Source organism: Dromaius novaehollandiae, chromosome 1 (assembly GCF_036370855.1).
Source record: "Dromaius novaehollandiae isolate bDroNov1 chromosome 1, bDroNov1.hap1, whole genome shotgun sequence".
Lineage (NCBI taxonomy): Eukaryota > Metazoa > Chordata > Aves > Casuariiformes > Dromaiidae > Dromaius > Dromaius novaehollandiae.
Genome location: NC_088098.1, coordinates 206,703,817 through 206,719,776, shown reverse-complemented (window position 1 = coordinate 206,719,776; position 15,960 = coordinate 206,703,817). Strand labels below are relative to the sequence as shown.

Here is a 15,960-nt window from a genome sequence, read left to right as displayed (position 1 = left end):
GGAACTTTAAAAAAAAATATCAGCCTATGCTGCAAATTCTAGTACCTGTAAATGCCACAGTGGGGATGCATCAAATTCCTGCGACCCAACCTATAATAAGATCATGTCCCAAAGTAATTCTGACCTATTTGTTTGTCCACAAGTCTTCTGCAATCAAAACACATCAAAAAATCAGACTTATGCTTTTTCCTCTAAGACTGACCTTTCATACACAAAGAAGATGAAGGTTTATCTTCACCCTTTAGTAGTCTTCAGAAGTGGAAAGGCCTCTTTTCCAATTGAAAATTAAAGGAACTCATCTAAGTACTCCGGAAGTCAGAAAGCCTTACCAGAAAGAAAAATCTATACTGTAAAACAAGTCCCTACTTTCACCTGGCTTGATTAGCATGTCTTGCATTGCAGTGTCCATGGTACTTAAACCCTATTCAGTCAAAATGCAAAATTGCCTTTACCAACCAGGTGTAGGGAGCACAGCACAATGAGATGCAAAAGTGAAGTTTTCATGAACATGTCAATTAGAAGGAACAGTGCCAGGATATTATAATTTTTTAAAAAGCAAAACCTGCAAATCTAGACCTGCTTTCTGTTTGTGTTAAAACAAGAAAAAAGGTCACGGATTAATGTGCTAGTGGGACATATCTTCAAGGATGATTTCTATCTAATGCACACGAAAACACACAGACAAAATGAGTTCATGATGAAACTTCCACCACTACCCAGATGGGACAGCAGTATATAATACTCTATTATAGTTTTACCTATTTCTTCCTAGGCCTACAAGGTATGACTAACATTTTTGTAAGATGAATTTTATGTTGTGCATCTCCATATTTCAATTTAAACAAGCTGTTTATTCTATTGACTTCTGAAACTTGGATTATAGAATCATTTGATGAAAAACAAAAAAAAACAGTTACACAACACTGCATTTTACCTCAAAGAGTTTCAATTTTTTTGCACATTTACAGATAATCTGTGGCTTGAAAAAAACCAACCCTGTGATTCAGTACATCACATAAATGATTAAAGGAGTGTCGCAGAGCCTTCTCTTCCCCATTAGCCCTCATGCCTCCATCACTTTTTCCTTCCTCCAGGAGCACCCCGAAAACCTTATTCTACACCAATAATCCCCTTGCCCAATTCCCTCTATTTCTCTGCAGTTCTTCAGAAGTCCTTTTATATAACAATACTTTTTGCAAGATGAGAGCTATAAGAACTGCACATAATATATGAGAAAATATATTTTATACAGCACTATCTTCAACTGAACTGGTGTTTTAGTAAATTATTTGAATGAACAAACAAGAATGATAATGTGGACAGCTTTTACCCCATTTTAAAAAGGTAAGAAAGTATGGTTTATAATCATAAAACTTCAGCGTTTTCAAAAAAAATGGTGTGGGTTCAATACTTATGAAGCTACTGAAGACCACTGAGAACTGCACAACTGCCTACCCAAAGGTTATACCAATTTAAAACCTCTTTAAGAAAATACATTTCAAATGATGCAAATCTCTTCTAGGGAGCCAATCTAGCTTGCGTTAAATGCAAGCCATGTCTAAGTTGGGTACCATACATTATTTTGCCTTGCTCTCAGCTTTGGAAATAAATGGCTTCACTAAAGCCATAGCAAATTTGCATTTAAATGAAGCTAAGAACAATTCAGTATTATATTAGCACATTATTCAGTATCTAATACAATACACATGCTGTCTTAAGAGTGGGGGTCTGAAACCCAAAGGTTCCCCCCTACCCGATAACTGCCTTGACCAGAAGGCTACAGAATCTTATTTGTTATTTTGACTCAAGTTTTTCATTCTGAATCTTCATTCTTAAATGAAAAGAATTCTTCCAGACTGTAGAAGGATGAAGACTGATATCTGAGAAAAATAAAGAACTAGAGCTATCAGTTATAACGCAAATGCTCTAAACACTAGGAACCATTGTGGCTCACAGCTGGCGACATGTCAATATTGGTGCTTAACTTCTCACGCAACAGAGAAAGCGGACACAGAAAATTAAAAATGGCACTTTCGATCTCAGAATCACCTAACTTGTACACAAATACATTTTAGGGAGGAAAAACCTTAAGATTATTACACTATCACAGAAACTCAGGTATTTTTAAATAAGAGGGTTGATGTTAATCTTCCTTCCTCATTTTAAGAATGTAAGCCTGTTGAAGACCTTATTAAATTTCACTAGATTTCAGTTAAGCCTTTAGTTTTTTCCTTCTTCTCTACAATAAAAGATTTCCACATATTATAATCCTAATGTAGGAAAAAAAAATCTTCTCTTGATAGAAGTTAATTAATCTGAGGTTCTAATTTGTTACAATTTGAAGACTGCCTCAGGTGTCTAATCATCACAGAAATCTAAATACTAAATGCAAATATCAAACCCTGCTCTTTCTTGCCAGTTAGTACTGTACTAAAAGGATTAACATGAAATACGAATTTATGAATAATTTTAAAAGGACACATTAATGTTTTAACAAGTTTTTATTGTGAAACATTGGATTTAGAAAAGGTACAAAATGTCAACGGTCAGATGTGTGCCAGTACAGTATTTCAATAGTCTATACATGTGGACAGCTGAATAGCTTCACTGCAAAATGCATAATTAGACATACTATCTAAAAGGGGACTGCAATATTCACAGGCTTAAAATACATAAATAACTTGAGCCAAAATGGCCATTACTGGTCAATGCTAACCAACATCTGGAAACAGGCTAAAAAGCACAATACATTACAACAATCTCCTTGTAGATCCATGTTTAAAGAACATCAGTTTATTATGTCAATAGTCTACAGCTCCAGGACACCATTTTCAGGACTGGGATTCAGTTGGCTAGTTTACAACTTTAAAAAATTCAAGTTAAAAATGAGATTATAGAACAAAAAGAGCAGATATTTACTTAAAACTAAATACTGTGAAGCCCCTAAAAGTTTTTCACATTGGGATTTATAAAATCAATTTTTCTAATATGGAACTTCAGCTTGTTACTTTAAAATATTCTTACTGCAGCTTGAATAAATATCATGAAATTATTCTATATTCAAATATTTAAATTTGTTATGCAGTTCTGTGTTTTAAAACCAAATTCACCAAACATGGGTGGCCATTCAACTGGAAAAAACTGGTATCAAAATATTAGTCTGAATTAATGGAAGTCCAACTTGTATATTAAAAAAACAAAAACAAACTAACATCCCCAAAGGATAGCAGCATTCTCTACCCTAGTTTATCAAGTTTAAAGAAGAGCATTTACAAATGTATAAATTTGATTTTAGTGTATAAAAAAATACACATAAACAATAGGAAACAAACTAGCTTGATTTTTCAAATTATTCAGTAGTCTGTCACTGCTGGAACTTACTTGAACTACTGAAAAGGTGTTCACAGTTCAGAACATGGGTGGACAGCCAAGTAATTTTAGATTTTAGTTCTTTAATTAAAACATGTGTAGCTTATTCCACACAATTAAGCTTACTGAAATATAAGCAGTTACCCTGTTACCAATCAATACCCAGACCTGAACTAAAATTTTACTCACATAAGTCTGTTCCAGTTTATACTGATATGTAACTCACTTTCCTGAACAGAAACCTTGGGATATATTAAGGTACATTTAACAGAAATTTCTGAATATGACTAATGTCCTTTAGGAGCAGAGCTAAACCTAAACTGATGCAATTTAGAATCAAAATCCAATCCAAAGATTTTTAAAACCCTTTAATTTGACATCATGTCCACTCCCTTAACTAATTTCAAGACCATTAGTTTTGGCTACTGTTTTCTCATTGTGTATCTTTACTAGGGAATGAGAACCTTGCAGTTCATTAAGAGTCACCATAAGTTACAACTAAGTACATTAAATTGGACAATTGGAATAAAATAGAAAAATATTGAGTGTATATCGCTAATTAATGATATAACATTGGGAGTACAATGTCTGCTATGGAATTAAAGTTAGCACTGTGACAAAGGGAAAAATATAAAAACAAACTCCTAAACTCTAGTGTGGCAAAAAACATTTCTTCTTTTGTTCAGGAAGTGTTTGGCATGAGCAGCACTAACAAAATTCTACATCTCACAGACACAATCTACAAAGGTTACCTAAAGCCAATACTCACTGTCCATCAATTAGCTAGCTCTTAATGCTGCTTCAAGCACTGCACTAGCCTCTTTGATCTTTGTTTCCGATTCCTCTGTACACACATTTATATTTACATAAAACATTTATTAAACATGATTTTAAAACATAAAAACCTTATGTACAAAATACCAACATTCCTATAAATAAAGAGTTGGAGAAAGGCACTTGCAAGAAAAATCTACAGTAAATCTTACAAAAAACACACTGCCTCTGTTACTGTACAATAGATAATCTTTCAGTAAATCCCTATCACAAGAATGTAAAACACTAGTTACTTGTTATAACTAAGAATATAACCATTACAATTGTATTTACAAATACATACACGCCTTTTTAGTTTCACTTGAGAGCACCATGATTTCCATCCTAAATTTATATTCTGATACAAAGTAAAAGAACAGTTGCCAGAAACCAGTATTCAATGTCATTGCAGATTCACAAACTTTTGGCTGACATTAGCATAGTTTAAAAGACTCAGTTGCTGCTTTATAGAACATACACCTAGTTTGTTATTGCATTTTGTCCTTTAGAGAGAGCACTGCTATGTTCTCTATGCAATTCTTTAATACTATTGCTGGCAAAAAGTTTCCAATATCAAAAAAATAAAAACATTCTTCAAGCCAGTTGAAGTATTTTATCTGAACAGTAACTAAAAAAAGCTGCATATTAATTATAAAAATGTGTAGGAAACATGCCAACTAATCTGGTGTGCAAAAATATTTTTTCCACTACACAGGATTTTAAGGGCTTCACAGAATTACTCAAATTTACATTGAGTAGTAAACCCCAGGAATAACCAGTTCCTCAAGGAGATGTTAATATACTCCCACTTCTATCAAACTTTTTACCCTTTGACAATGCTGCAACCTGTTTGAGCAGTTCTCTGTTTTTGGCCTGCAACACAGATAAAAGAAAGTTTTATGAATTACTTAAAGTTCTCAGATAGGGGTGTAATGCACCAATTTCCTACTGCGTTTATGAAACAACTTCTCAAAATGTGCATGCTGAGAATACTCAAAGAATCTATCGATCACTTTTCAAAGACTTGTTTGTGCTTTTAGGTATGCACATTCCATCTTTAATGGCCTGCACATCAAAATTCAGTATCTGAATGAGTGCACTGCATATCTGTTCACTCTGTGATTTATAAGGCAGCTAATTCTGGCACTATTCCTGATAAATTAGATAACACCCTTTAGCATGAGATATGTAACTGTCAGTTGCAAGTTAGGCTCAGCCATTAAATCAGATCAATGGTTAAATCAGTTGTCAGTGTGCTAACAGAGAACAGACACAGGAAAGTAACATAACTTTTTAGAAAGCACTTGAGGCAAGTCTCCAACTCTTAAAATTAGAAAGCAGTTCTCACAAGAAGCTTAACACATACAGAGTATCTGTAGTCTACAAAACTGTGGTAACAACGGATTCCAAGTTAAATGTGGTAACAACCATTCAAAAAGTTGGTACAATTTCATTGCTGTGAAAAGCCTGAATGTATAGTTCCATTTCAAGCATATGTGAAGTACTGATAAAAAATTACTTACCTGCAACTGTTCCACAGTTTCCTTGTGAGCTTTCTCCATACTGTTCATCTTTGTCCTCAAGTTAGACTCCTGGTACTGGAAGTCTGCCTTCAGCTCTGTCAACTAAAAACACAAATTCTATAAAGATTCCTTGGACAGCTGCAGTATGTCTTCTAATCAGTCTGTAAGATCTTTATGTAAGCCTCAAATCTCAGCAACACTGGCTTTACTTACTAGTTCACTATTAACAGCTCAGCACTTGAGAAATAGCTTTAAAAGTAAGTATGTCTTTTATAAAGTAAGTATGTCTTTTATAAAGTAAGTATGTCTTTTATAAGGGAAACACCACTGCATTTATATAACCATATTGTTTATTCAGGATTTGGGGTATAGAAGACTAATTCCTCAAAAAAAAAAAAAAGGTCAGACACAGGATTACATGGATATACAAAGCTTAGCTCTACCTTTTTGTATGCAAGACATTTATCACAATCTTCAGTTATGACATGTCTCATGCAGATATCATTTATATGGTATGGTAATACATAACAAATCTTCCACAGACAGATAATAAAAATGATTCCTTTGGGTCCTTTTATACTGCAATTTGTCTTAAGCAGAATATAGTTTGTCCTGAATAGAAGTATATATTCCAGAGCTTCAATGCATCTAAAGCCACACCAATAGTGATTTAAATTGTATTAGAAATGTGTAATTAAAATTACTTAATTTACAATTTAATTCTGAGAATATGTTGCTGTATTCCTGCCACTGAGTCTCTCCTAAAATCAGCAGAGGTCCAAATCACTTGCTGTAAGGCAAGTGTTTCTAAACTGTAACACATGCTTCTACCCAAGCAGCTGAAAGCTTCCTCTGGGAGCACGTGCAGCTGCGTGAACTGCTATTACTGAGTTTGTTGTATATGGACCCAGGAGTTTTAGGAACCTCCTCCTTTAAAATATTCATTTCCTCAAAGCAGGCACGATACACCTTGCTCTTTTGAACTTTTCAGGTCAATCTGGATTTATCATCAGGAAATAAAGCCTCTTTGTTGGCAAAGAAGTCAGCTATAAAAAACAGAAAATACATTCCTAAAACAACTACTAAGAATGCTGTTACTAACACTAGTATGTTTTGAATAGAAAGTAATGAAACAAAAGTATTCAAAAGAACCATCAGTCAGATGAAGCTAAAATAAAATGCAAGCATCTTGATACATGGATTACATTACTGTACACAGATTGCTGCTCAAAGTATGTACTTAGAAAAGCTCTTGCAAATTCCAGAGGAATCAGTACAAAACCACATGCTGCAAACGTCAGGTATCGAAAAAACCTAGCAGTAGTACTGCACCATAATAAAATGTGTAACTAGACTACATATTACCCATGAACAGTCAATAAATTGTGTCCCTTTCCTGAGGGTCGAGTAGTAATCTCCTGGTGTCTCATACTAACCTTTCATCCACAATGTGAAACAATATTATTACTGCAAACAGCAAGCACTGGTAACAAGATGGCTGAGATCTTGACTCATGACAAAAAAAATGATGAGTGAGGACTGCAGAGCACTACAGAACTGGAGTACCAAGCTTAGTGTTTCCCCAAGTTTAACACTTCAAAGACTTTTTTTTCTTTTGGAACACTCCAAACTGGTCAAATGCTTGTCCCTATACAAATCTGGGGACAAAGTCTTAACAGGGATCTCCCACAACTTCTGGTTCAGGACTGACATTTGCAGACCTTTACCCCAGCATGTCTTTATACTGACTAACTAGCAGGCAAAAACTTTTGCAATGCGTTCATTTGTTGTGATCTGCTCAGCTATGCAAACATTGTGTGTGTTGAGCTCCTCTTCCTCCTCAGCAGCTAAAGAAAGTCACTAACATTCTGAAAAGGAATAATTAATGCCTGAGGGAGTGCTTAAGTTCAAAGAACTCTGAAGCCAAACAAAGTTTTAGCAGAAGGAATATGAAAACTGTTAGACGCTCCCCCATGGAAACAACATAAATGCAAGTTACTGCAGTGGGTATACAGAAGGTAGATGAATCTAACCCTTTTGTTAGCTTTACCAGTAGATCAAACTTAAAAACAGACAGGAGAATTTCCTCACAAAAACTATCAATATCTTAAAAATCAAAACACTTAACTTTTCCTCCCCCTAAGGAAAAAAAAAAACTGTACAACATCTCATGAATTATTACTATTATAGCTTTAATTTAAAATGAAATAGAAAGCAGATTAAACTTGGAACATTTACTACCATCTTATTTTGCATGCCTGCCAGGCTACAGAGATATATGGGATCTTTGTTTTGACTCAATTAAAAATACTTAAAACACACAAACCACTGTCTGGCATTTTAGCGATCACCTGCGGCCTGTGAAACAAAGCATGAGCAACAGTGAACCAGATGGCTAACTTACACATGGCTAAAGTTAGGTGAGATGAATTCCTCTTTGACTTAGAGCCAAAATATATTCAAGATATGAAAGTCAAAAACTTGTCCTTTAAAAGGTAAGATCTGATTAGTTTCTATACACAAAGAATTGTATCTGATTTTTGTTTTATCACACAATTTGACAGAATTGTTAGGAATCTATTAAGCAGAGGACAAAATTATAAAATTCTTATTAAGCAGATGCAACTTTTACCTTTTTATCTTTTTCTAAAATGGTCTGATCTCTTTGCTGCAGAAGTCGTTTAAGTGACATTACTTCTTCTTTCAGCTGACTTATGAGGACAAAGTTGTCAGTTCCCCCACTGTCTGCTGACTGATTTATAGAGCTACTAAAAATAAAAAAAAATTACTTGTAATGTCAATACAAAAAACTGTACATTTTTTCAAAGTTCAAATGGGATAATTAACAATTCCACAAACATCCTTAAGGACTAATGCAAAAAAAGTATGTACCTGACAGAAATGGATGCAACTGGCAAATTACCTTACTAATGGCACACATTACATACACCTGCAGAAATATAATTAAGTATTAGCTTTGCAGGGGACAAATACCTTTTGACTGAAGCAGCCACTTTTACATTTATTCCAACTGTTTGGCCAGAGACAGAAACAAGATTCAGTCTCACCACATTAAGGTTCAAAAGACTTCTTTAGATACTAGGTCAGCTTAAAGCAGCAGGTTCAACCCTGCATCTAATTGAGAACAACACTGATGTTAGGAAACACTGTTTCTTTGATAACTGTTGCCTCATACACAGGCTTTATTTAATTTTGCCCCAGACAGCTTAAAAGCAGGAACACAGTGCCAGTTTTGTGCTAATGAAGTAATTTAGCTGACCAACAGCACTCAGATGCCACCCAATAATCTGTTTGGCTGGACAATTATTTTTCACCTCCCTCGTTCTCCAGACAAAAAAAAAGCAACTGGCCACAAATGAGTGCTCTACTTGGCTGAAATGGCTCAGCTGTACAAAAATGTAACTTTACCTATCTCCATTTGATGGCTTGGATTCCAGTTTGGGTTTTTTCTTTGGAGTTTCATTCTGAATAGCTGCAGAGGATTTATGGCTGAAATCAAACAAAATGTAAACCTAAAGCCTCATACTAAATAACTCTCTAATATCACCATTTGGTACATGTAAAATAACTAACTCATGCTCCTAGCTGGAATGCTAGAGACTAATCAGAAATGCGAGGAAAAAGATCCTTTAAATACAAACTGCAAGATAAATTAAAAGGAAATTAATAAATGCTCTCATACTTACCTCTGCTTCCATAGTCCCTGATCTTGTTCTGGACTCAGACTGCTGATTCTGAAAAATGTGAAATGTACGTAGGGAAAGTAATTGACCAAACATTCCATTATTTCTAAGTTTAGGCAAATGATACCCCTTCTTGAGAAAAATACCTCTTTTACAAAGAAAATTACCAATTATGAATTTCCAGTTGGACAGTCATATTATCTGCCATATCTGTAATCACTCTTTACTAAGGTTTGGATGTTATTAAAATATTTTTAGCTAAACGTTTACGCTATCATAAGGCACAAGGAGTAGACTTTAAGAGTAACAGCTAAACCTTTTTTTCCAGCATTTCTCAATTTTTGTCAACTTTATATTACTAATCTTGCAAGTTGGTCTAAAACCATATCATACTGTGTAATAAGTGAACACTGCTTAAAAAGATGTCTACTTCTGTACCACTACCACCAGCAGTGGTGGCGCAAGAGCAAGGTAAGTTTTGGATCCCTGAAATCTAACAATTTTTTTCAAGCATAAAGATATATCTTCAATAATTTCAAAAGCAACTTTACCAAATCCCATATAGGATACAGGAATATAGGTATCATTAATGGCAAAATTCAGAAGATGACATTGAATGAGATATTTCAATGAATTCGCACTTCTTTCTCGTATTATTCTCTTACCCCCAAAATAATCGAAGTGGATGGGGAAGAGTCTATTGGACCTTAAGCAACAGACCCAGGGCAGCCTACAGAAGAAAAGGTGCTAAGCCAGGAGCATTACAGCCAATACAGAGATATGCTTTTTCTAACAGCTCCTGAGTATATTAGAAATTCTATACTGAAGAGCTATCTTTTTTTAATTTAATCTTTACTAGATCAGTGCCAAACTTGTTAAATCAGATTTACCTTGTTACAACTCAATTTTCAGCAGACATTAGAGAGAATAAGAGCAGTATAACAGCTCTCTGCTTGACAAGAATAACTTTCTTCAAATTCCTAAGGAACAGGTCTGTCTTTTAAGTGAGTGTATTTCTCTCCTCCTTGTTCTCAGTATCATTCCAAACTATTTTGCTTCTGTCTTTAAAGTCATGCTTGGTGACACAAGTTTTGTTAAAAATTGAAAATTATAAGCATTGGAAAAGTGAAGCTTAGAATGAAAGTGTTTGTATGTCCCTTCATGACAAGGATCATTACCATTGCAGCTATAGTTTTCATTATCCAACACAAGAAAGAGAAAGAAGAAAACAAGCAGTTCTGAGGTATGCTACCATAAGCCTAGCAATAAAAATAAGAATCACATAATCGCTATTATATTAGCGAGGAAAAGAAACATGTCAATCCTGGGATTTATGACTGGATAAATTGAGTATGTAAATTAAAGCTGGTAGGCTGTTAATGCCACGGCCAGAGAAAAGCATGTTGAGAAGAGCTGCAAGATGAGACAGAACTACATGAAATGCTATCAGTGCCAGTAACTGAACGGACAGTGTTGTTTTCCTATGTCTGCATGATAGTCACTCATGAACTGTCACTTAATACTGCCTATTCCAGCAGGATTTGATTATAGTAACTGCCAGAGACACACAAACTGGTCCTCGACTGAGGGTGATTCCACACCACTGCTAAGGCTTCTCAAGCAAGTACCCCATCGCCATTTAACTAGGAGTATGTGCTCACAAACAAGCCACAATGAAGTAAGTTAGGTTTGGGATTCCAAATGAAATAGCTATCCTGTGCTGCCACTATACATGTTTTAACCCACAGTAAATGCCTGCAAATTAGCAGCTACTGCTTAGAAATCCAAATTCCAGTTTATCCCCAAGTAACTTGCTTCTGTAAGCCACTGTCTAGATTTCTTTTCTAGACCTTCTATCAACTTTAACATCAATAATTTTTAAGATCACCATAACTTTCTGCTGTTCATTGATTTCTGTTCATCCAACTTGCGAGAATACAAAGACTTCAACAGGAACGAAAACATTCTACTACGACTTTTGATAACGTACTTTAAACAGTGTTTCTTATTTCCTTTAATTTGACCTTAGTACTAACAGAACATAGAACAGAAATATGTATCAACAGCTACTTTAAGTTTCAATACTTACTTATGATGACTACTGCTGTGGCGGTGATGATGGTGGTGATGGTGGTGGTGTTTTGAATGATGCTGGTCTTTTTCAGTAAGAGATGAGGATGAGGAGTTAGAATGTGAAGATCCTAGGCTCTTCCTCTGTTCTTTCGTCTTCTGTAGTACTCTCTTGTAGGACAGTGTGCAGAGCCAACACAGTAACTTTCCATCAACCTTTTGGGAAATAATTCACAGGTTTTTTTCCAAATATACTTTCACTAGAAAGATGTACTTTAGTATTTGTGAGAAAATCTGTTTCACTTCATCTGTTATCTATAAGAAAAATCCAGACCTCTCTTTGGCATGAAACAGCAATATTATATTCCCAAATATATGCACAGTATTATTTAATACAGTGACTCTCTTTTCATTGCTTTTTGGCATTTAAATTTATGCTACAAGACAGTTTTAGCAAGTATTAGAGGCACTCTATATCATAAAAGTGAGAATAACTTTTTAAAGGGTAAATTATTTTCAGTTTAGACACCATGTACCCTCTTCAACCCATCGTATTCCAGAGCAGAATCAAGATGTCCAGTCAACGTGTTACTTGTACCAAGTAAATTCTTCTGTAAAAACAGCATTATTCTTGGGTTCAGGCAAGAGGCTTATGAGGTGATTTCCTCAGCACCTTCTGGAATGAGAAAGTGGCACTCACCAAAGCTATTTAAGAAAGTAGAACACAAAGGGCTGCTCAGAGCAGTCTACCTCTCTGGTGCTATACTTTAAGGCAAGGCAGGCAGACTGGAAGCAGTGAAGTGACAGATTCAAGTTAATGACACACGTGGAATGTAATGAATGGGAAAAAAAACCCCAAAGCACCAAGAACTACTCAGCTACTTAACCTCTGTTCACCAAATACTACTGTCAGCTTACTGTTAAGCTTATTAAAAAAAGAATGATTTACTCTAAAATAAGTTAGCCCAATAGCTAACGTAATGATTTTAACTTGTGGAATTTAATGCAAATACTGAAAAGCACAGCACAATGACTTTAATTTGATATTAGTGAACTTCAGATACACTCCTGTTAATGTTCCTCTTATGAAGCAGGAGCATCTTCTACTGTCAACCTAAGCCATTACAACTCTGGAACAAAGCATACCTTCCTTCTTCCCTCCTCTTTTCGATCAAAAGCACATTGCTGTTTGCACTGTTCGCACGTCTGAGGTGGGCCATACTTCTTTTCTGAGTTTGTGCAACGCTGACATTTTGTGCCAATAAATGCTGCAATGATATTACAATACTGACAAGGCTTGGGCTGAAAAACAGATAAGCAGAACTGAAGTTAATATATTTACAGATTCTGTAACGAGCTATTGCAGATATTTCAAATCACATAACAATACTTCTAAACTACCAGGGGTTCATATGATCCATCTCACAACCCCTTTTTCTCCACTGGATCTACTTTCAGTGCTAACTTTTTCTCCTAAGGTGGTCCTCCTTCAACTGTCAAAGAAACTCTGGGCCTTCTATGAAAAAAAAAAAAAAAACCACATACATTTTGATTGCTAACTTTTTCCTCCCACCTTTTTTTTAATGTGATGGTAACTTCTTTATTTTACTACATTACTAAATAAACTACCTAAAAAAATTTTAAAGAGTAAGCAAGCCATTTTTAGGCCCTAGAGGTTTCTGAACTACTTGAATTACTGAGGGATTTGAGCATCCTATGGCATCCAAGATCAGTATCCCCATCCCTGCAACTCTAAGAAATTTAACAAATCTTCATGCACCTTCAGGTCAGATTATCAGCTTTCATATCATGCACTACACTACAGTAATACAAAACTAGAAAAGAAAATTCCTGACACTTTTCTTTAGTCAGAAATACTGACTACTTTCAATGCAGATTTCTTTTTTAATAAACTATTGCTAAAAATGTTGCTGTCTCTGTCTTATACTTCATTTTACAATATTTTAAGCCTTTCAAAGAATGTTCTTTTTGTTCCAGTTTACATTTACAAAATGCCTGACTACACACCAACATCTGTTTTGTTTCTCCAATAAGCTGAATTTCATCTAATGTGTTTTACGCTAAGTATACAGAAGTTAAACACTTCTGTTTCACAAACAAGATTACCTCGATACCTTTTATAAACTATCTGCAGTGCACTAAGATACAATGCAGAATTTGTGTATTCACATACTAAAAAGTTCTCTACCAGAACAGAAGCTGCAATTAAAGGTGAGAAAATGCAAAGTAACAATACAAGTAATACTCACGAACCTTGACTACTTAACAGCTCAATATGGTTAACAAGCCTCTAAAAATTTTAATGCTTGCATCATATAAAAGATGTAGTATCATTAGATTTTCACACTTTCGCACTCATTGAAAACACAGACAGTTAACCATCTCTCTGCTGTCAAGTGTGTTTAGGGAAATATGCAAAGAATTACTTTACATGCATAAAATGAAATAACATTCTTTTGCTATGAATAGCTGTACTGCAGTTATTCATAACTGTTAAACTATATATAATCACAATGAATTTCATTTTGAAAAAACAAACTGTAGTCCAGGAAGGAACTCAAGAGCTGCCAATAATTTTCACCACTTTTCCAAAAGCTATTCTTTATTTGTCAAAGAAAAATAAGAAATTTAATTCCTAAAAGATTTTTTCTTTTAGAATGTGAATGAACCCAAGTTCAGTTTTTAGAATTAAGAGCCTACTCACCGTTCCAAACTGCTTCACGTTTTGGGCACATTTCTTGCATATTGTATTAGTTTTGCTAAAGATAAAATTGCATAACATTGAATTCAGTGACAAACACGTACCTTGAAATTCTTTCCCATGCAATTATTGAAAAAAACATACATGCAAATATATGCCATAGTAAATAGTTAATGATAAGCAGACAAAGTGACCTAACATTGAACTGTGTTTACATGACATACTTGGGTCACTAGAGCAGACGGGTTACTTTACTGTGGTTCAACTCTCTTCAGAGAGTTTAATATTTTCCTCTCTCTGTATGAATTTCTGTTGTTACAAACAGTTATGACTGCAGAAACAGCTGTTCCTTCTGCAGATACACTGATAACCCAAGGCACTACTTCAGTAGATCGCGAACAGCACCGTGCAGTACACTTTCCCATGACGGAAATACTTTCATACCTCTCTTGCTGAAATTCCGATCGGCAGTAAGTACATTTTACAATGGGATGTGCGATGCGACATTCCTGAAAAGAAAAGAGCGGTTGTTTTGTAAATAAAACACCAGCCAAATAAGTTACCTCACTCGATGTTTTGTCTTTCACACGAGAAGAGGCTCACGCAGCTCACTACACCCGGGCAAAAGCTCCCAGCCAGGCTCGCGGGTGCCTCCCTGTACGAGACCTGTCTCGTGGGCCAGGTTAAACAACAAAAACATCCTCCGCAGGAAACGGAGGGCTGAGAGTGCCAAAACCCCAGAGCCGGGCCGTGCAGAGGGGCGGCTTCCCTCAGGCACCTCCCCGGGGCCCGGCTCCCCGCCGCCGCACGCGGGGGGCGACCGTTACTGCCGCGCGGGGGGGAATCGGGGGGGCGACCGTTACCGGAGCGCGGGGAGCCGCCGCCCGCCCCGCCCCGCCCCGTCCCGAGTGGCGCAGGGCGGCGCTCCCAGCGGGCCGGCTCATCCCCTCCTCAGCCCCGGCCAGCGCTGTCCCGCAGCCCGCCCCTCAGCGACCCTGCCCGGCCCGCGGCTGCCGGACGCAGCGCTCGCAGCGCTCGCCGCACCTTGCACAGCTGCTGGCCCTGGGAGAGCTCCTCGAAGGGGTAGCGCTGGTTGCACTTGGTGCAGGCGTAGAGAGCCGGGGCGGCCGCCGCTGCCGCCGCCGCCATCCGCGCCGCTACCGGCAGGGCGGACACGGGCGGGCCGAGGGAGGGGAAGAGGGAGGTGCCGGGGCGAGGGCCGGAGCGGCCGCCTGGGCCGCCGCCAAGGAGCCGCCCGCGCACCCCCCCCCGCCCCGCCGCGGCGGCGCCGCCTCAGGAGCGCGCCCGCCGCCGCGCCGCGCCCGCGCCGCCCTAGGCCCCGCGCAGAGCCCGCGCCGCGGAGCCGCGTCCCCCTTGTGTCGGTGTCGGCATCGGCGTCACCCTGCACCCCCGCCCTTCCCTCCACCCGGGGCTCGGGCTCCCGCGGCAGCCAATCACCGCCTCGCGCCAAACCTGCCTTCAAAACTCGCCGCCCAATGGCCGCGCCCGAGGCCCCCGCCGCGGCCAATCCGGCCGCGCTTGCCCCGCCCTGCGCTGGCCGCTGATTGGGCAGCCTCGTGGCCGCCGCGCTGATTAGACCGCTCTGGGCGAGCTCGGCTTCCCTATTGGCTCCGGCTCAGGGGCTCATTTTGACAAAGACCATCCTCTTCCGCTATCTGCCCTCTGCGCGTGCGCAGGAAGCGCCTTGCGCGGCTCGCGAATCCCGCTGTCGCTCGCTGCTCCCGGGCTCGTTCTCTCG

The 15,960-nt window shown here is 37.9% G+C and overlaps 1 protein-coding gene across 4 annotated transcripts; it reads right to left on the bottom strand.

Annotated features, from left to right (window-relative positions):
• Nucleotides 1-2,486: 2,486 nt before the first annotated feature.
• FAM76B (family with sequence similarity 76 member B) lies at nt 2,487-15,449 on the bottom strand. 4 transcript variants are annotated; one of them, XM_026109196.2, is made up of 10 exons: nt 15,246-15,449; nt 14,646-14,710; nt 14,205-14,259; nt 12,626-12,781; nt 11,499-11,695; nt 9,413-9,460; nt 9,135-9,215; nt 8,338-8,470; nt 5,706-5,807; nt 2,487-5,055 (listed from the first exon to the last, which is right to left on the bottom strand). In XM_026109196.2, exons 1-10 carry the CDS (start codon nt 15,348-15,350, stop codon nt 4,966-4,968), a joined length of 1,032 nt encoding a protein of 343 aa, XP_025964981.1. In that variant the 5' UTR covers nt 15,351-15,449; the 3' UTR covers nt 2,487-4,965. The 4 variants fall into 4 exon arrangements, with proteins under 4 accessions (XP_025964981.1, XP_025964980.1, XP_025964983.1 ...); XM_026109195.2 differs by having other exon boundaries at nt 8,338-8,473; nt 15,246-15,447; XM_026109198.2 differs by lacking the exon at nt 9,135-9,215 and having other exon boundaries at nt 15,246-15,447.
• Between the last annotated feature and the right edge of the window lie 511 nt (nt 15,450-15,960).

What these genes read in the sequence shown, in the direction of transcription:
- FAM76B (XM_026109195.2), bottom strand. Translation starts at nt 15,350, where the DNA reads ATGGCGGCGGCGGCAGCGGCGGCCGCCCCGGCTCTCTACGCCTGCACC. An exon ending in AAGAGGAGGGAAGAAGGAAG is followed by an intron (nt 11,696 to 12,625) that starts GTATGCTTTGTT and finishes ATTTCCCAAAAG; the next exon opens with GTTGATGGAAAGTTACTGTG. An exon ending in AAACTGTGGAACAGTTGCAG is followed by an intron (nt 5,056 to 5,705) that starts GTAAGTAATTTT and finishes TCTGTGTTGCAG; the next exon opens with GCCAAAAACAGAGAACTGCT.